Source organism: Accipiter gentilis, chromosome 15 (assembly GCF_929443795.1).
Source record: "Accipiter gentilis chromosome 15, bAccGen1.1, whole genome shotgun sequence".
Classification (NCBI taxonomy): domain Eukaryota; kingdom Metazoa; phylum Chordata; class Aves; order Accipitriformes; family Accipitridae; genus Astur; species Astur gentilis.
Window position 1 is genome coordinate 2,008,296 of NC_064894.1, and position 21,658 is coordinate 2,029,953.

Here is a 21,658-nt window from a genome sequence, read left to right on the forward strand (position 1 = left end):
CCAGATAAAAGAAACAAGAATAGGATATGTTCAAAAGGAATCTGTCTTTAAGAATTAATAAGACATAGTTATTTTCTGCACAAGCCCTTTTGATAAGGCTTTTTAGAACGTTGTTTTCTGAACATATTTATTTCAAGTTGAATTGATAATGCTTGTGGAAGCAGGAGCAACTGTCTACAGAAATTTGTCCTTTGTTAGTGTGACATCGACTCTGTTTTAAATAGCCTTGTGCAGCAATAGTGAGAAGGTAACCACGATGCATCGCCTTAAGATACCAAATGCCACAGCGGACACCAGTGTATTCAACCAAGTCAGCAGAAATCAGTATTTCCTTCTGACAGATAAGAGTACTTGCAAGGTGACTGAATGCATTGGTAGCATAAAAAGATCTCCGAAGTGGGACTTTATAATTTTAATATTGACATCTGACAAGAAACACATGAAGAAGTTTCAATGGAAGGTGAAGAAGTGAGTATGAATGTACTAGGATCAGGAGTAGTTCATGCAGCTAGCAATTCTTCAACAGAACTGCTGATACATCCAAGTGCAGCGTCACTTACTCCAAGATGAAATCTATGTGCATAGATCAAGTACTTCTTTACAACATTTATTCCTATTACAAATTTGTGTCACTTCAACTAACAATTTGCTAGCAATGAATGATTATAAAAGCCAAACAAAAACCCCATGTGACAAAATACCAAATTGAAACTCCCCCCAAAAATCACAAAATTACTTTCAGTTCCTTGTTGGAGTTCTCAGCAAAAATATTCCGTTTAGAAAGCAGAGAAAGTGCTGAGATCTCCAGGTACCACCAAGCAGTCATAACACTGAAACACTGAGGGGCAGTAACAGTGACAGCGACAGCTTTTGTCTGTGACTTTTTTGTTTGATTCTTCAAGACTTTCTAGAAACAGCAAGTACTCTTTTTTTATTATTCTCTCAGACTTCTTCTTTCAAGCAATACTTTCATTTTAGTCTCCTCTGAGGACACAGAAAACCTCATCCTTTGACTGGGGCCTCTTCGGCTCACTGGGGTGTGAAGAGGCGGCGGGAGGCTCTCCTGCCGCTGCAGCAGCCTGCCGGCTCTGTGTGCCAGCTCCTCCAACTCACCCTCAGCCTGCCCTCGTGGCCACACGCTACTCCAGGCCTTGCAGATAGCTTCCCTTAAGAAAAGCAACTGACATAATTCAAGCATCTCCCTGGTGCAACACTGTTAAAATAGCATTATGTGGCAAGGTTTTGTTTAGAGGGGGGGCCACAGAGATGACCTCTGTGAGGAGGGTCCGGGACTGCCCCGTGCTGGCACAGCCGGCTCCAACCCACTCACCACTGGGCACGGCTCGGCCCTGCAGCCAACGGGGGGGAAAACCTGGGTGAGAAAGAGTGAAAACCATTATGCAGCAAAGCATCAGAGAGAGGAGCAAGGAAAAAGTGTGGAAAGCAGCCCTGCAGACACAAAGGTGAGAGCAGAGGGAGGGGGAAGTGGTGCTCCAGGCAGTCTCCACCAGAGATTCCCCTGGAGAAGCCCACCTGGTTTTGATTCTCCTCCCCATCCTACTGGGGTGTGGAAGGAGCAAGGGAGCAGCTGCCTGGTGCTTAGTTGCTGGCTAGGTTTAAACCATGAGAGTGCCCCTTATTAACTTCAGTCGGGGTGCTCTGCTCATTCGTTAAACATCATCACATCTGTAAATGATGCCCAGTACTCACACTTTACAGCATACCAATACTCCCCTTCCCAGCTCATCTTTTAAAACACAGACCGCTTCAATAAGCTCCCTTATACATAAATGAAATGATTTAACAAAATAGCAATTATACAATTGTGATTATTTGTGTAGAGTTTTTATCAACTTTTCACTTCGCCAGTCTGACACACCTTATTCTCATCCAAATATCTTGGACTTTTCTTATATCTGATCGCCTTACAGTAAAGCACAAGAGCTCCCTTTAAGTAGGCTTTTTTTTCCTGAGTCCTTCTTTTTTTTCCCTGTGAAACATGCACTTTTCCCATTTGGACCTAACAAGGAACCCTTTGAGTTTATGTATTGTTAACAGGCAATGACCTTGGAAAAGATATGAAAGCTACAATGGACAAGCTATCAACATGAACTCCTATTGCAATGCTATGGAAAAAATTGCTTATGTTATCCTTAAGTCTTCAGAGAGGGGAACTGTGACTTAGACAGGTGGTTATTCCTCATTTTATGGCTAGGGGAAACTGAAATATTGTGCCAAGTTCTAGAATCTGTTTATTATAAAGGATGTCAAAAAACTGAGAACATAAAATGATTTAGGTACTAGATAAAATGCTTTACAGTAAGCTAAGTCTAAGGAAAATTACACTCAACAGAATTTTTAGGATAGTATTTTTTTCCAAAAACATTACTACATCATATATCTCATTTTCACATGATACTGCTGAAAACATAAATAATATATATGGGTTAAAAATGATTAGACAAATTCATGGAGTACAGGTCTGTTTCTACCTATTAAAAGCAAAAATCAATGTGAGTTCTTTGCTATAAGAAGTTCCAGAACTCTTGATGGCTCTGTGGGTGTTCTTAGGTTTAGTTTATCACCAAGGAAGGAGAGGGCAGAGGAAGGGGGGGGGGGGGAGGAGGGGGAAGGGGGGGGAGGGGGGAGAAAGGGGGAGAGGGGAAAAGAAGGGAGGGGAGGGAGGAGGGGAGGGGAGGGGGAGAGAGGGAGAGCATGGCAGTGCACAGTTATTTTCACAAATCCAGACATATCCAGCTAGAGATAAGGTCCAACTTTACTACTGAGAGTCATCCACTGTAGAACTGTCAAAAGCAGTTGATCTTCCACCTCCTTATGTTTTAAAATAAAGACTAAATGTATCTCTAAAACATATGCTTTAAGCAAACATAAGTTAAAGACAAGTATTAGTTTCCATGGGGCTTTAAATGAAAGGAATATACGGACTTGTGACAGCAGAACAGAGTGGTGATTTTCTGGCTTTATTTTTACTAAATTATTGTTATGGTACATTTAAGTCCGCACTGATTTTCTTAGCATAGCAAGACAATTTAGAAGTCAAGCAAGAAAGTGAAAGAATATCAAGATTTCTAGTTATGCAACTATTTAAGGGTAGGTTGGGGGGGCAGTGAGTGAGCGGCTGCGTGGTGCTTAGTTGCTGGCTGGGGTTAAACCACGACACCTTAGTTCAAACAATGCAAACCAAGATCCACTACATTTACTGAAGAACAATAATTTATTATTTATTGCTTTCTGAATGTCATGGTGTAGTAAATCTTGTTTGTACGAGGAAGGGGATGACCATCCCTTGAGAGACTCCACACCTGGCATGGCACAGTCCACTGGTTCTGCCAGCAGGTGATTCTTCTGGAATCTGGACTGTAGCAACTGGTCTAGAAAGGCACAGCACTTTGCTCAAGGCATACCGCTCTTATCCACACCTGTGGGGCCACACTGACATTTGCCTTTGGAAGTGAGGTCAGTCTGCCTAGGAAATCCCAGCTTTCTACATATCACATCATATCATTTCCAAAGTCATAATCCATAGCTTGAAATAATTATGAGGGGACACATTTTAGCAAATTAATAAAAATAGTGAAAATCCACTATTTTTCCAAATAATATCTAAGTTCAATGGTGTTTCTTAAAACAAAATCTAGAAGTGCCTTTTAGAACTTAGGGGTTTTTTTTTCCTTCTACAGAAAGGACTTTTTCATTAGTCCTCCTTGGAAGTCCTCCTGAGTAGCAATAAAAAAATATTTCTAATAACACTTCAAAATCTATTTTATAAAGGAGATTCAAGGCAAAATAATTAATTGTGATGATAGATATATTTTTATTTAAGTGAAGTTGTGCTTTATATCAAAAAAGGTAATTACAGAACAGACTAATTCTGAACATAACTAACTCATGCAAATCCGCTATGAAGGGGAAAAAAGTCTACCGTAAATTACAGAATGGTAGAATCAGAATGGGTTGGAAGGGACCTTAAAGATCACCTAGTTCCAACCCCCTGCCCTGGGCAGGGCCACCTTCCACCAGACCAGGTTGCTCAAAGCCCCATCCAGCCTGGCCTTGAGCACTGCCAGGGATGGGGCAATATACATAAGCTATTTACAAATCTGTCTTTTGACATACTTATATGTATGTGGTGCATCATATGGTCTAATTTCCTCTGAAAACTTATAAAGCCCGAAGTACAACCTGCTGTTTGATTTCTCTGTAGACAACTATTAAGTGATTAACTGTAAAGGAAGACTTGAAGCCTGAAAAGGTAGTGGCCTTAAACATCAATTCAGGGAGCAGAAGCAAGCATCCTAATTATTTGTGAGAAAACTGGATTCAAGGTGGAAGTCTGACCTGTAGAAGATAGATCCAAACAGGGCTTTAAAATTTTAATTTGATAAGAGCTGAAAAGGAAGAGATAAGAAAGGAATTCAAAGACAGATATTGCACAACAAAAGAAAGATGCTTTCAAGAGTTATGTTTCCAGTCATTTAATGATAGGACTGAGGGCAAAATCATTCTCAGGTTAAAAGCAGAGGTTTCTATGATAAACAAGAGCCATGTGGTTAAGGGTTTGGATTAGAATAAAAAAAAAAGTAGGCAGAAAGGAAATCAATGCTGTAAATAAATGCTTTAGAAACTAAATTCATGTGTTAAAGCAAGCTTTTCTACATACAAAATACAGAATGCATATGTTTTTTTAATGCACCCTGAATCTAGTTTTTTTAAAAAAAGTCTAAATGTATACTACTACTTCATAGGAAATGTATAATTTAATGTTTTGGTATGATTTCATAGTTATGCAAAACAGCCATGGTTCAGTGCATTAGTCGGAAACTATGTATATGCATTTCAGTTCCTTTCAAAGATATTTTACCACAGTTGAATTTATCATGAGTGCAACCATCTGATGTAATTACAACTGCTATTAAGAGACCAAAAGGCCCAGGCTTCCTTTGCTATGTTTAAAATAGCACTTTGTTTAAACTGTGTGGTTCGCCAAGTTATGGACTTTTCCTTTCATGTGGGAGTCTGAAGTGCACTCTTACTTTGGGCTAAATTTCAATAGTATTGCTACCATGTAAAAGTCTGAGATTTACGTCAAGAATTGAGCTGAATGCTCCAGATGCCTATTCCTATTTTATGTTTAGCAAAACTATAAATGAAGTGTATTTTTGTAGCCAGTAAAATTACTGTTTTTTCTGTTAATTTTTTGTTAATATAATCATGTATCCATATTGCTTAATTATTAACTTTCCAGAGCTTTTTCATTTGGTGGATTAAATATACATACAACATTTTGTGGAATGAACTGGGAAAACTTATTTCTGTATTTCAGAATGTTGGTTTTATCCAACGTCATTCAATTCAGAATGAGTTTAAAAGGACAAAAATATTTTGCTCTGAAATTTTGGAATGTGGATACAATGATAAGAGGAAGATAATAAAAATAAACCTATTTCTTAGACAACAATACACAGCAGGAACATCCTGGATCAGACCAGTGCTCCATCTGCCCCAGTAGTCTGTCTATAATAGTGCCGGAGAGAAAACCACTTCAGGAAAGTCACGTGAACTTTGCCACTTTCTACAGTCTATGTCCCATACACCCTCCCAGCAAGCAGAACTGTCTAATCAGACATGAAAAACAGTACTTCCCTGACTGGTTCATTTATCATTCATTTATGGACCTGTTCTCCATGACTTGCCTAATTTTTCTGAACCTGCTAAGAGACCACCTGCCTCCCCAGCCTTCTGTGGCAGCAAGTTCCAGAGGTTCTCTGCTTCCTGTGAAAGAAAATACTTTTATTTCTTCCAAATGTTTCTCTGATTATTTTCATCATGTCCCCCCAGTTCTTTAACTACAGAATTTGGTGGCGAAATTTTCCATTTACGTTTATCTACCACTGTCATAGTTTTCTAAACATTAATTACATTCCCCTCAGCTTTCTCCTCTTCAAACGGAATAGTTCCAGCCATTTAAATCTCTTCTTACAAGACAACTATTCAATTAATATTATTTTTGTTGCCCTCTGTAGCTTCTCTAACTCTACTACATCTCCCTTGAGATGCAAGATCCAAAACTGTGCACAGTACCCAAGATGTAAGCCCACCCAGGCTTTACATAGCAGTGAAATCATGCCCTCTGCCTTGTTCCCCATACTCTTCCTGATCACGCCTAGTATTTTTTTTGCTATACTGCACTGTGACTGCACACTGAGAAGACAATGATTTCAAAGAACTGTCAATGATTGCTCCAAGTCTTTCCTGAGCTGTAACTGACACTTCTGAATTCAGCTGTAGGTATTAGACTATTTTTCCCTAGATTATTATCTTACACTTAAGTTTATCCTCCACCTTTTCACTCTCTCCATTTTTTGAGGTCCTTCTGGCATTCCTCAAATGCAAAGAATTCCCTGAGCTGCTCTTGCTACGACCTTACCCTCTCTGAGTGCCCGTTTTACACTTCAGCCATCAAGCAATCCCACCAGTTCCCTACCTGGCTTCCTGGTTTTGATAGATGTGAAGAGCTCTTTAAAAGGCAGAGCATCCTTTACAAGGCACTTTTCAATTTGCGTTTTAGCTTTTTGAACTTCCTCCCAACATCTGAACTTGTGTGTTTTATGAACTTTTCTGTTCTTCCCATGTGCGCAAGCTTTCCGTTTGTTAAAATGCCAATTTTTCCCTGACAGCCTTAAGTTTCCTCCTTAAGCCATTCAGGGGCTTTGGACCACTCTGTGTTCTTGAATTGTGGCACACATTTTACCTGGGCTTTTAAGGTACCATTTGTTAGTAGCCCCAAGTCTGCTTCTAAGTTTCTTGTGGTTTTGGCTTGCTCCTCTTACGTTATTTGACAATGTGCCTCATTTTTACATTGTTTCCTTTCCTGAAATTGAATGTCTATCTCCTGGATTTATTTGGCATGCTCTTTCATGCTACAGTCATAAACCTAGCTGTATTATAGTCACTAATAGACATCATCTCTGTCATTAACACCTCTTGAGCCAGATGCTGGTCTTTTCAGAGGCACACTGAACATTAGTCATGTTCAGATTTTAAGTTCTGTCTTTCTTAAATAGTGCCCTTCTATACTTGTCAGCATTTCCCCTACAACCATTTTAATTTTCATTCAACAGCCTGGTTCCATGATGATAAAGGTGCAATCCATTCTTGTACAGGTTCCTCCAATTTCACAAGGTTTTCCGTTTTCAAATGCATTTGAACTGCTTTTGTCTATACCAGCATATTACTTACGTACTGGGGCTGAATCTCTGTCTGCCTCTCAGGTCTCATGTGGAACTGGCAGTCTTTCAAAGAAAGCTAGGTGCATGACCTAGATCTCATTTTCCTGCCCAGCCTGAACTTACAACCTCAAGAACATCCTTCATAAAATTTCCTCCATTACTGGTTATCAACACAGGTCACAATTATCGGCTCCCTTCTAGTACATTGAAGTGATGTCTCTAGAGATCTGCTGTCTTTCCAGATACAAAGCAGGTTACTCTGTATCCAAGGCTTCTTTGAGGTCATAAATCCAGTTACCCATGTACCTAACAACTGAATAATCCTGGGTTTTAACATACACTCTGTTGCTAGAGCATCCTTGATGCAAGAGCATACTGCGGTATCGCTTGATAGGCTTTTCTAATGTTGGAGATCAGAAATATACCTATCAATGGAACGTCCTCAGAGGGCCTACCACTTTGGAGGTGAGACTGCTCTGCAACATACTTGTAGGTCTCATCCATTTCTTTATGTCTCCAATTCCTATTCTCTATTTTTGTATTACTTCTCCATTTAATAGAATCTCCAATTCAGTCAATCCTACTTAAAGTAAACTTACTACCTCAGAGTCAGGAGGTCCCTGAAATATTACACACACTGAAATTGTCCCATGGGTGGATCATCACAGATGATGTGCTTTGCAGAATAAAGTGGGTATCTCCCTCTCCTCCTGCTATTAGATTTACCTACCTGCATCTTGAGCATAAACTACATTATTTTTTTGAAGTTTACCTTAGTTTCGCTTCTTTCAAGAAACTACATACCTTACTCAACCCTCTTTAAACTAGTTAGCAATAGGTAAAAATACTTGAGAGTCTGAAGAAGTCCCACACAGGCACAAACAAGAGCATCCAGCTCAGCTGAGGCTCTTTATTCATTCGCCAATGTTTGCCATACACGTGCATGCTACAGAGAGAATTCTGGGGAGGGATTGCTACTCTCTGGCTTACCTATTACAGCCCACTAAGACCCAGCCAACACCATCAGTGCAGTCTAGACTCACTCATGAAATGCAGATGCCCATTTCAAAATCAGCTGAACAGCTCTGCAGATCTCACTGAATATTCACCACATTTCCATGAACTATAATAAGCGTATAGACAACTAGCTTTCACAAAGACAACTCAAGTTAGGCAAGCGGAATCCTACTGTTCTTCCCAATCAAATCACAGATAATTATATGACTGTCAAGTCTCCTGTCTTTTGTGCAATCTGGCAAGTCCTGGTGAATAATTGCTTATTTGCTTGGACTAGCAGGATATTGTTCTCTGACTCCACATGTGCATCAGCTGTGGTGCCTTTGTGTAGAAAATTAGTTGGTTTTCCTGATTTCCCCCTTGTTTCTGTCTTTTATGAAAATAGAGAGAAAAGATCAGTAAAACCAGACAAAATAATTCTAGGATACAGTCTGATCAGAGCTTTCTATCAGATACAAGCAGAAGCACCAACAAGCTGAATATCCTCCTGTGTGAAGACTCAAAATGCTTTTTGCTTCCTTTTTGAAAGCATGAGACAGCCTTAGCTGAACCTGGAAGAAGCACAACTGCCAATGACTTCTCATCAGTCATAGCAAAAATAAAAAAAACAAAACAACCAACAAACAAAAAACCCCGTAAGAAACAATATCTATTACTAACCATAATTACTATTACTGACCATATTAGCAATCTATGTTTACCTATATTAGAGAGAAAAGATCGATTTTCAGTTATATACATTCATCTTACAATTTAAAAAATACACAAATGTCAAAGGAAATCGTGTATTGCAACTAATTCATACAGGACATCTATTATTTCTTACTCTTTTTTGGATGAAATCCATAAATTAAAAAGCAGTGGAAACTGTAGTAGATAGGGAAGTTCCAACATCCACACTCCATATTAGATATGCAAAAGTTATAGGATATATCCATAAAGACAGAAAGTGGTGGTTTTTTCCTAAAGTATTAGACAACCTGAGAAAGTCTTGAAGTGTATTTTCTTGCAAACTATATTGCAACACATGTAGAGGATGAAAAAATCCAAGATGAAAAATATTAAAAAAAATCCAAGTATGTCTAGGGAATTATATATACACATAAATATATTTTACTTTTAAACTGGTTATTTCAATCAGCCTCGCTGCTGACCTTGCACGGCCGTGCAATACCCACCCAGCCACTCACACTCTCCCTCCTCAAGAGGACAAAAGAAGAAACTAAGCTGACAAAAGTCACGGGTTGATAAGGACAGAGAGATCACTTACCAATCATTGTCACAGGCAAAACAGAGTTGACTTGGGGAAAATTTAAGTTATTGCCAATCCAAAATAGATTTTTGGACAGTGAGAAACAAAGACAAAACCTAAAACCACTACCTGTTTCTTCCCAGGCTCAACTTTGCTCCTCCATTCCCAACCCTTCTACCTCCTCCTTCCACCCTGAGCAGTGCGGGGCGGGTGGGGAATGGGGGTTGCAGTCAGTTTGTAACAGCTCCTCCCTGCTGCTCCTTCCTCCTCACGCTTTTCCCCTACTCCAGCGTGGGTCCTCTCCACGGGCCACAGGTCCTGCCTGGAGCCTGCTCCTGTGTGGGCGCTCTATGGGCTGCTGTTCTTTTGGGGTGTACCCACATGCTGTGGCGTGGGGTCCTCCGTGGGCTGCAGCATGGGTGTCTGCCTTGGCATGGTCCTCTCCGTGGAATACAAGGAAACACTGGCTCCACCATGGTCTTCCCCACGGGCTGGCAGAGGAATCTCTGCTTCGGTGCCTGGAGCACCTCTTCCCCTCCTTCTGCACTGACTTGGGGGTCTGCAGGGCTGGGGCTCACCCTTTTTTCCCCTCACTCCTCTCTGTTGAGCAGCATTTTTCAACCGTTCTTCAATATGTTTCCAGAGAGGTGCCACTCTCTTGGGTGAGGGGCTCAGCTGTGTCTGGCAGTGGGTCTGTCGGAGCTAACTAGAATGGGCTGCATCCAGCACAGGGCAGCCCCTGGCCTCTTCTCACAGAGACCACCCTTGCAGCCCCCCCCCCCCCCCGCCCCAAAGAAAGCCTTGGCACTTACTCCCAATGCAGTTGCATAAACCTTAATACAAAGAAATGTATCCTCAAGTGAAGAAAATATTGAAGTATATTTACCTGGCTTAACTCCGGATTATTTTTTTAAACAAAGGAACTGGCTGATGTTAATCTAGAGCAAATCAATTACAGAGCATAAGCCTACCATGATTATACAGATGTGCACACCCCTAGACAGTCAGAAAGCCTTGTTGATCACTATAAGACTTGTATAGGCATGATATATGTCTGAGCAGGACGAACGCAGTGTTAGAGCCTTTAAAAATATGACACCTGCAGCACAGTCCAATCTGGGGATCACACTGCATGCAAATAGAATGGATATCAAAAAATGAAGCCATCACTCTGACAGACTTATCTGTCAAATGTATACGTATATTGTTTCTTTCTATGAATTTCTAATCTATGCATTTTCAAACATCTCAGCATGAAATGTGGTTATCTTTGAATATGATTTTATGCAGTTGTCTACAGGTCATTTAATCTCTCATTCTCTTAAAATGGAGGAAAGCGTAAATCATGGATGTTGCTAGAGAAAATACTACCCAAGGGTATTCTGCATTAGCATTGGCAACAGCTGATAATCATACAGATTTGCAAGATCATACCATGATGTGCACTCTGTTGAGCTAAATCACTTATTTTCTGACTTTTTTCTTTCTGTAAAGGAAGTTGGAAGGTAATATTCCAGCTAGATCTACTCCTTGTGTGAGACTGTCATGCATTTTCAACAGTAAAGTTACAGACCATACTTCCTTTATGTAATATGAGGTATTTTTAGCTATCTAGTACTTCTAGCTATATATAAAAAAATCATGAAAGGTCCCTACATGCATACATAAGCTAAAAAGAAGCTTGGATAACATTTTGGAAGGTGTTTTTGACGATTCAGAAACACAATATTAGAAGCCAGATAGCCCAAATGGAGGCGGATGTCATGCCAGACTCTCCGATGAGAACGAATACATTTAAAAGCATCATATCCCCAGATCTGATTAAACTCTGTTTGGTACAAAACCTGAAAAAGACTAAACCAATTCAATAATTTCCCCAAAGCGTTGCCAATATTGTAATTGTTATGCCAGATGTAGCCACCTTCTACAAGTTGGTTTGCTGACCACAGGAATCTCCATGGCACAGACTCGCATATACAGATGTGTTCTTATCCACAGCCATTCCCAAGCAAAAATGTTCTTCAACTTAAGAGGTGGAAGTGGGCAAAGTATTTTGTATGCCACGGTTTTATGTCATAGAATTCTACAATTACCTGGATTTTGAAATTTTAAACGCGAGTCATGCCTACTTTCAGAACATTGCACCTTGAGGTTTACTATTCAAATATACAGTTAAGCTACAGCAAACGGGGCTCACAAGCAAATTAGGTAGTTATGTTATCCGTGCTGAACTGAGGGATAAATGACTTTCAGGTAATGTTGGCTTAGTTTGCTGTAGCTTTTCAGATTTACCATTCACACTTCACCTTTAAAGTTCTTTAGACATTTTCTCAATGGTCTTTTTTAATGCAGTTTCATGTAAGTAACAAACAATGAGCTTTTCTGAATGGATTTGAAACAACTGAGTTTCTGTCATGCATTTTCACTAAACTAGCCCACTCCGAAGTTACTTAAATAAAAATGAGTTTCAAGCAGCATATTACCCTTTCCCCCATAACTAAAATAAAATTTGAAGACATACATTAATATTTATCTCACATCTTGAGCTGGTCCATCCTGATTCACAAGAGCATTGATATCCATCAATGAGATCTATACATCTGAAATACAAAACAGTGTTACTCAGATGAAGCTATGTAATTCTAGATTCAGCACTAGTAGTATCGTTCCATGCATTTCAAAACAGTGGTCTGATGTAACCTACTGAAATCCATGGCACTTTTAATTACTTTTAATAACAGGTTTCAAATGTGTGTATTATGGGTGCTGAGGGGTTTTATAAGGATACTGACTCTCATATTAAAATATGTCTTCCCATTTCAACCTGTTGGCATGTAACAGCTAAAGATTTGCTTTTAAGTATATTAAACTCTAATTAATCCACATGTACTGAAAACTGGTTTATGCTAATGAGCAAAAATGAAAGAGAAACTGAGATAATGTAACAGTATATTACATTAGCTTAAGCAGACAACATCTGTCATCTTTAAGTGTGCTTCTACTCTTACTTTATGGAAGAACATAATTAAAAGTGTATTTATCAACCTTCCCATACCATTAAATCTTAAATATTGCTAGTTAGGTACATTATCTTGGAGATAATCATAGTTAAATAAAAATAGCCACCTTCCATGAAGACAGGGATCTGGCAAGCATTCATTAACATTTATCTCGCAGTTTGTTCCAATAAAACCTCTCCTACAGTAACACTTATAGGAACTGATGTCATCAACGCAACTTCCATTGTTGAGGCAAGGAGTAGACATACATTCATCTATATTTACTTCACATCTATCACCTGTGTAAAAAACAGAAGATATGACTAAGCTTTAAATTCCAAACTCAAACCAACAGTTTATTAATAATAAAAATTCCAGATAAACTGCTTTTATTTACATACGTTGTTTATATATATCACTATATTCATCAAAAAATATCCCACTGGAATTACCTACAAGTGCAAATGCTGAAATGAATGGTTATACTGCAAAACATTACAATGATAACTCCAAGTGTGGCAAAGCAAGAAGGCTTTGAGGGTCAACTTGCAAGCAAAATGGTTAAAATGGAGAAAAGGAAATATCAAGAGGAATTTTTTTACACAGTTATTAAGACAGATGCATAGCATGGGTTTCCTATAAGAGGAATACAGAATTACAATGATACATGTCTTGGTGGTGATCTAACTGTAATTCTTACTTTCTCAAAATGAAGTTAAAATCCAAGGGCTTGCAATAAATGATGCAAGACATAAAATTCTTTGAAATCTTTTTGAAGACATTAATTATGAGAGATATGGTGGTGCACTTTTCTGCTTGCAATTTTCCTGCAAATTAGTGCCACACATCTTCCATCTAAACATCTCAAAGTACTTTACAAAATACTAACTGACAACCAACATGTACATTGGTCTCTTTCTATGCAGCTCAGCCCCACGCAGCCACTCGCTCACTCCCACAGTGGGATGGGGAAGAGAATCGGAAGGGTACAAGTGAGAAAACTCGCGCACTGAGATGAAGACAATTTAACAGGGAAAGCAAAAACGGCGCACGCAAGCAAAGCAAACCCAGGAATCCATTCCCCCCTTCCCAGGGGCAGGCAGGAGTTCAGCCATCTCCAGGACAGCAGGGCTCCAAGCATGCCCAACGCTCCCTTGGGAAGACAAACGCCATCACTCCCAACGTCCCCCCTCCTTCTTCTTCCCCCAGATTTTCTTGCCGAGCATGACGTCCTCTGGTGTGGGACGTCCCTGGGGTCAGTCGGGGTCAGCTGTCCCGGCTGTGTCCCCCCCCGACCCCTTGTGCCCCCCCAGCCTCCTCGCTGGTGGGGTTGGGGGAGAAGCAGAACAGCCCTTGGCTCTGGGCAAGCACTGCTCAGCGGGAACCAAAACGTCCCTGGGTTATCAGCACTGTTTCCAGCACAAATCCAAACCACAGCCCAATGCCAGCTACTGGGAAGAAATTCACCTCTATCCCAGCCAAAATCAGTATACTAGGGATAATGCAAGAACATGCTCCTGATTTTTCAGGTGTGTGGGCCAGGGGAGGTGTGGAGGAGAAAAAACAATGCTTAAGACAAAAGGTCCTCCTCCAGAGCAGAGAAAGTGTCCAGAATCCAGAAGTTACACCAGCTCCTCTGGCTCTCCACTTCACAACAGAAATGAAAGGCATTTCTTGCCTTTCTGTTATGAGGTATTTACTTAAGTATCACAGCCTCAACTCAAAACCAGCCATTCTATACAGAAATGTGAAGAGTAACTGGAAAGTTCCTAGATTTTTATCATTCCTATGCACCCAACTACTGGCAGCTTTTTAAAGGAAGGAATTCATAGCAAGGAAGAAGCACAAGAGATAACCTAACCTTTGTCTAGTCCATGTGTGAATATACAGCCAAACACCACAATCAAGCATTTGCAATAAATCTATTAACATGCTACAAATCAGAGTTACTTTAAGATCACAGGGAACGTTTTTATCTAGTGAAGATCAATAGTGTAATGTTCACATTAATATGAATGTAAGGTATGTAAAAATATTGTACACATTTGAGAAAATTGGTTTTTTCCACAGAACACTCTCAGTCTCCTAATTGAGTCAAAGAGTATAAAACAAATTCCCAGATTCTACTTTGAAGCCTGTGGCCTCAGCCCCAGCAGCCCTAGAGTACTGGTGTCACGCTCTAATGGAAAGTGCATGGCAGGAGATTGGACTTGGCAGGCACCCCCAGGAAAATGAGCTGAGAGGGGCTGCTGTGCAATTCTGACCACATCTCGACACAGTGATACTTGCACTATGCTAAGCTATATATTGGTACAAATTAGAAGGCACTTCTGAAACCTGTTTATCCCCCATCCCATACAAGCATTCAGCAAACAGCTCTGACTGTTTGTGCTCCTTGGACACTCTTGCTCATTTAGCGTCACACTCTCTGATCACTGGTGTCTTATTTGATATCACTATGTAGATGAACTTAAAACTTTCAGAAATAGAAATTTTGTAAACATATGGCCAAAATCTAAATTCAGGAACAGAGAAGCCAAGTTCACCTGTTCTGTTATAGAAGATGTAACTATCAAAGAGGCAATTCTCCTTGTAAGTCAGCATTAGGAAAGAAAATTCTTAATCTGCTCTTATCAAGGAATGCTTCAAAGGCATTGGCAGGATGCTAGTACTACATAATAATATACTTTGAGTTCACTTTACTTGCAACTCTAAAAGTGATTATTTTTCTTGTATCTGATAGTGAGGGCATCTCTGTAACATTGTTATTTCTACTCTACACCATTATAAAAAACAAGGTCATTTCATGATTGTAGATCTTTTGATCTTCCTGGTCCATTTAGCAAACACTGTGAGTTTTAAAATGTGATAGTCTGAAGGTTATCGTTTCTTGGTAAATGAATAATTCCAATCTTTGCTCTCATAACCAGCTGTATTCTCACTCAGTCATGCTTTCATTCCTGTCTTTCTAACACTGCTGATTAGAAATGGTATTAGCTTCCAACACAAACAAAAAAGTCTGTTTTCCTAAAAAGTCTTACTAATTTAAACTTACCAGATTAGTGAGAGGACATATTAATGAATGGGTATTCATGTACACAGATTGCTGCTGGGTTTTGTACTATGTACTCTTACTAAAACAACACAACTTACTTTTAAAAACTCACTTTCCTAGTTAATCACACGTTACTTAGGAGGTGCAAACCTGTATTTTGAGAGTTAAAGATTCTGAGTTCGAGTTTAGTTACTTTGCTTTTGATAATGAGATGTATGTGAAGTAACAATAATTTAAAAAATAGTTTTATTGTTTTATGAATTTTTAAGGAAGATATTTCTGATCTTGAAGAAAGCAAACCCTAGAATAGCTCTGTTCAGGTTTATTATTTAAAATAGTTTGCTTTATAAATAATCCAATGCCATTCGTTCCTATGGCTACCTTTCACTGCTGCTGTTCTCTATCCTCTGCATAGATGTAATATATCCACTAAAGGAAATAAACCTGAAATCAAATTACATTATATCCTAAAAAATAGTTACTGTTAGTAGGATAATGTTACTGTTAGTAGGCAATGCAGTGAAAGTCCATTACTTGATTGTGGGAAAAGAAGACTCAGTGCATAAATTTAATGTGTCAATAAATGATTACAAAAATTATGTTTCAAAAGATAAGATGTATTGGGAAAAACTATTTTATATTTTCCTTTCATTCCTACAAAAAAATTTATAATTATAACCTTGGAGAGTTTTAAATACAGGAATCATTGCAGTATTTCTTTAAAAAAAAGGTATTTAGAATTACACTCAGAATTACCAAATTGTGGAGAAATATTCAAAATATACATTGTATAAAGAGATCTTCCTTTTCTGTAACTTGAAGACTTAAACTAAATGTGACTTAATATATGTAATAGTCACAATAAAAGAGAACATGTCAGTAAAATGCCACAGAACTGCAGTCAAATCTGCTAAAAGAAAAAAAAATTAATAGGTTAATTCCACTGAAGTGCCCAAACACTTGCAAAATTCTGATCAAAGTGCCAAATTAGAACTAGTCATACATATTGTTAACGCAAAGAAATGGTTCTTTCTTGTATGGTCTCATGTCTTTTGTAAAGGCCTGCGTATCTTCTCTCAGACAGTCCAGTAAAATATTCATAATGAATTAATGAAAAAATGAACCCTCAGAATAACTACATAAACTGAAGAAAGTAACTATTTTTAGTATTCTATACAGGTTATGCTTATGCAAAATTAGAAACTTGTAAAATTATTTTTCTATAAATATGTAATTTTGTGGAAATGCCAGTGGGCAGAACGTATCTGCCCATTCCTCAGCTTCTGTGTGGCAGTGAAGAGAGCACAATTCAGATAATACTGTGTTAGGAAAGTCAGAGTTTAATATATCACACCTAATTTTAACTATTGTGAAATTAAGCAGCTAGTTTAAGATAAGTGTCTAAAATCACTTTAAAATAGATAAAGAAAGAAACACCTTCAAAGAGCGACCTGTATCATGTCTTGGACACCACTTACCTCGAATGTCCTAGTGGTGGCAATAACTGCAGAAGGAAATTAAATGAGTAATTTGGACTAGCTGCCTAGTTTTTAGAGGACTAAAATTAGGGGAACTTAAGCCTATTCCTAGTATCAGCTGTAAACATCATTCATTATCCATGGAATGCAGCTTGCTCCACATTTTCTAAATCTACAGTTTCTTTTTTCCTGGCGTGTACGGAGTTTTTGGAATACCAGCATGAGTCCTGAAATAATGTTTCCTTAAATAAAGTTTTTCTTCTCAGCCTCAGTTCTCCCACTCCTCAGAGTTCAGCGAGAACATATCACAGTAGTCTTCCATTATTTTTGCTGAAATACTATGAAATCCTGTACATCACCTTTCAAGCCAATCTTTGCTTAAGAGAATGCTTAATGTCACAAAGAGTCTTTAATCTCCAGGTGTATCTGAAACAGAGGAACCAAAATCCATGAAGTAATGTTCAGGCAGGGAATAACATTGGAAGCTGAAGAAAAATAACTTTGTGCTTAGTTTCCTTAAAAAACAGATATCATGGTATGTAACTAAGATTAGGTTTTGCCAAGAAAGACTGAATCTGATGGAAAGAACAGAAATGCCTTGTAGTGATATCTCCATATTCTGTTCTTACTAGGGAAAGCTTTAGGAATAAACAGGCAAAGTGAAATTTTAGTCCTGCCAGTGTTAAAAGTTTCAGACATATGTAGAGAGTAAAAGTCCATTTTGTTATTCTCACCCTAAAAAGAATTTGTGAGATTTGGGGTGAATACTGACTATAATCATTACAGCAATTACTGGTACAATAGGGTTAAAGATGAAAATGAATACACATAACACAGAAAAATTAAATAAAAAAGAATTTAAGAAAAATGTAATTTTTAACTATTAGTTCTAACAAAATAACTTGCTGAACAGTAGGAGCTAGTTCAAATATTCTTGCCAAAATTCACTAAGTCAAAATATTTTTTATAAGTTTTTATAAAAAGTAATTTACATTCAGAAGATAAAATTTCTTCTTTAAATTCAACACCCATATTCTAATACCCTCTGAACAAATCAGACCAAATACATCCCTGGCATTAATCCCGTAGCATCACTGGATTAATCCATTCCAATATGAATAAACATTTTCATTTAAATATTTCCAAGAGCAAAATGTACTAAATTTTTAATTTGTCACATTGTATACACAAAAAGGCTGGCAATCGTTCATGACTGTAACCCAGACAGTCTGTCATTCTCTTCCAGTGTGACTGTCATTTAATTTGAAACCTGCCTTCTTTTGCAATCCTTGTTCAAAGTATGAAAACTTCTACTAAAAATAATCATGCAGTGTTATAATCATTATAATACAACCAAACATTCTGCAAAGTTGGTGTGAGAGACAGACTATAATACCACAGAACTAGCACTTCACTTCAAATGTCGCCTGTAAAGCGTTTCACAGCTCTGACTGTGCCGGGTGTGTTACTGGGCTGAAGACACCTCTTGGAGCTCTGCTTTACAGACTGTACTAAGCACGCTACGATTGATGGCTCCACGCATCAAAGAAAAGGGAGGAGTACCTCACAAATACGTTTGGGGAATTATTGATATTGATGGTAACCTGGGGGCTCCCCTGCGTGTCAGAGCGCTGTGGAAGGCAAGGAAATGCCACAGATGTGAGAAGACAAGAGTATGGGCTAATGACAACGGCACTAAGATGAAAAGGAGAGAGCTATTCTCCTACTCCTTCAAATCATCCATTCGTGGGAAGGATCAATCTCATACCTTCATCAAGAAAACTCAGCAGCCTTCCCCAATGTCCTTTTTATGTACAACCTACCTCCTTAACTGGGGATGCCTCAGCCTTTCTTGGAGCTAATTTGCACAACTCCACAACTACAGAAAAAAAAATTAACTCCTTTGTTATACAATTTCAGCATGAGAGTGTTAAACCCCAAAAGAAGAAAATGACGAGAAACAACATTTTCTAACCTGCCTATCTATGTATCACAGAAATTGTGAATAATAATTGTAATGCTTGTGAAAAATCTCTACATTTGTAGATGAATTTCAGGTCTTAGTACCATGTTTGTACGAGCTTATAGGGGCTTAATTGGTGGGGTTTTTTTAACTCAGAAGTTTTTTTAAATCACCATTTGTCTAACAGTTGTACTCATTACTGATATAAATTCCAAGAAATATATAACTGTAAACAACTATAAATTAGCAACAGAAGTTGTGGAAAAACACTAGAATATGATACTTGACACTGGTAATTATTTACAGCTTCAAAATCTTAATTTGGACACATACAAAATATATATTCAAACATGTTCCATCTTGACCATGATCAAGAATGGTAACTGATCATTCTTAGCTAACTTTTTGCACAAGAGAAAAAACCCAAGAAAATAATACAGAGTAAAAAAAATTATCAGTTGAGGTCTCTGGGATCAAAAGCAATGCAAAGATAAACCGGCATATGGAAAAATAATGTAATAGCATTCTGTAATTAAAGCAAAAACAAGCTAGGATGAGTACTAGGTGAAAAATTCAAGTATTTTAGTTATTACAGGAAGATGCAGAAGACACATCTTGAAAAAATATGGTATGTAATAACTTCTACCAGCTATAAATTTATTCCCACAGCTTTTGAAATACTTTCTATAATAAACACATTTTCTGAATACACATATGTACAAAACCACATTGTAAATAAATGCTTTAGTCTCCTCAGAAGACATTTTTCAGCAGAATTTGTCTTTCATCTCTGATAAAGTAACTTTGATACAATATGCCTAAATCATTACATTCTAAAACAGCCCTCTCACAAATCTAGAAATACGTTGCCTCTTAAAATTAGTAACTGATTGAAAAGAACTAGTACTCACTTTGTCACAGTGGTATTAATCTTGTGAACAGCCTAATGTCCTTTTAACATCATTTTAGTATTGCCTCATTTAGTCTGTTATGACTAAATAAGCTGTAACAAAAGTTTTCTAAGTATGCTGCATGAAAATCTAGGGCTGATATGGTTGCTGAGCTTCTTTTTGTTGATTTCATCTTAAGGAAGAGTACAGCATAGTGACTAATACCAGAGATTTTGATTTTCTATTTCTATTGCTTTTTGGGTCAGTAGTAGATTTACTTCAGGCAATTATTTCACTTCCCTTATATTAAGTCAAGTTAAATTGGCGCTGACAGGACTGCAGAAAATGAGTGGTTGCAAACTATTTTGAAGTACAGATTTTTTTTTTTGTTTAGACAAGGTTTGTTTTCCACTCTGGATGCCAAAACGAAGAGAACTTTACAAGATAAGATTAGACCACAGGAAACAAAGTAATTAAGACAAATACAGATTAATTCCCTTGGTCTACAACTTTTAAGGTATTTCTTTTCACTAAATACCAATTTGGAATCTTAGATATGCATGGCTTCCGAGAACCGTATCTGCCCGTTTAAATTAAAAGTGAATGCAAGAACCAGAGGGATTAAATACAAAAGCATCACCTGTACCTTGCACTGTCTGTTACTTAGATATTTGAACTCCAGGCTGAAGCACGATGAGACCATCAGAAGCAGCAATCTACCTAAGCAAATTACTTCTTGGCTTATTGCTGTGCCTAGTCATAGAAAGCACCAGATCAAGCATCAGATCTTAGCGATGTGAACATTTTCTACTACAAATAACAGAAATTCAAAAAATCATAATCTTGTGACAACTGAAAGGGAACACACCATCGAGTCTAGAATTTAACGGCAGTCCTATTAATGTTTTAACAGTCTGATAGTCAAAATTATCAGTACTGAAAAGCATCGATGTTAAAATGGTTATACCAAAAATCCCCCCAAACCCTGCCAGTTTATCTAACCCTTTCCACTGGTGGCGTGCTCAAGCTTCAAATCTCCCTGCGGGTCTAAAGCACAGATTGTAGCCACAGGGTGCAGGGAAGGGCATTGCAAGGATTTCCCAGCATCATGAGGTCTTTGGCAGGACTGTGATGTGCCTGGCGGGGCGTTTCTATCTTCTCTTCGAAGGAACATGATGTTGATACTTTCTTCTCCCCCTAGCCTTGGACTCTGCTTGGGTTTCCCTTTACATCGCTCCCTGTCCCAGCCCGTTTCCCTGTCCCGAGCTGCCAGCTGCAGGCTGGCGGCAGCCCCCAGCCCCAGGCACACACACAGGGCTGCCTGTGGTTTGCCAGGCAAGGACTGCACTGGGGGGGGGGGGGGGGTGTCACCCTTCCGTTACCCCCCGAGCTGAAGCTGGAGCAGGGCAGGCAGGGGTTAAACCAGTGACACCCAGCTCAGGCCACAGCCAGGCTGAGCCCTGAGCCCCTGCGCTGCCCGCTCAGCGCACGGCCAGAGCATCCCTCTGATAAGGACAGAAATTGTATTTACTGGATTATCAATGATAAAATCAAGCTATACCTAAAGATATCACAGTTTAGGTTATGATTCAGTTCATGGATCAATAAACCTACAAAAAGGGATGGAGAACTAGATAAGTCTGAAGACAGTGCAAGTAAAATCTATTAATTCATGTCTGAATATTGGAAACATGATGACAAAAACGTCATAGTTGTCAATATTGCCAGAGAAAGTCACGTAGCTGGGCAAGATG

At 38.7% G+C, this 21,658-nt stretch overlaps 1 protein-coding gene across 1 annotated transcript in view; it reads right to left on the reverse strand.

Moving 5' to 3' along the window:
* The window catches only part of EYS (eyes shut homolog), a 940,845-nt gene that overhangs the window by 437,787 nt on the left and 481,400 nt on the right, over window positions 1–21,658 (reverse strand). Inside the window, exons 27-28 of the mRNA XM_049818234.1 lie at window positions 12,646–12,817; window positions 12,041–12,119 (exon numbers count right to left, since the gene is read on the reverse strand). Of these exons, the coding sequence (XP_049674191.1) occupies window positions 12,041–12,119; window positions 12,646–12,817 (251 nt within the window). The remainder of the gene's footprint in view (window positions 1–12,040; window positions 12,120–12,645; window positions 12,818–21,658) is intronic.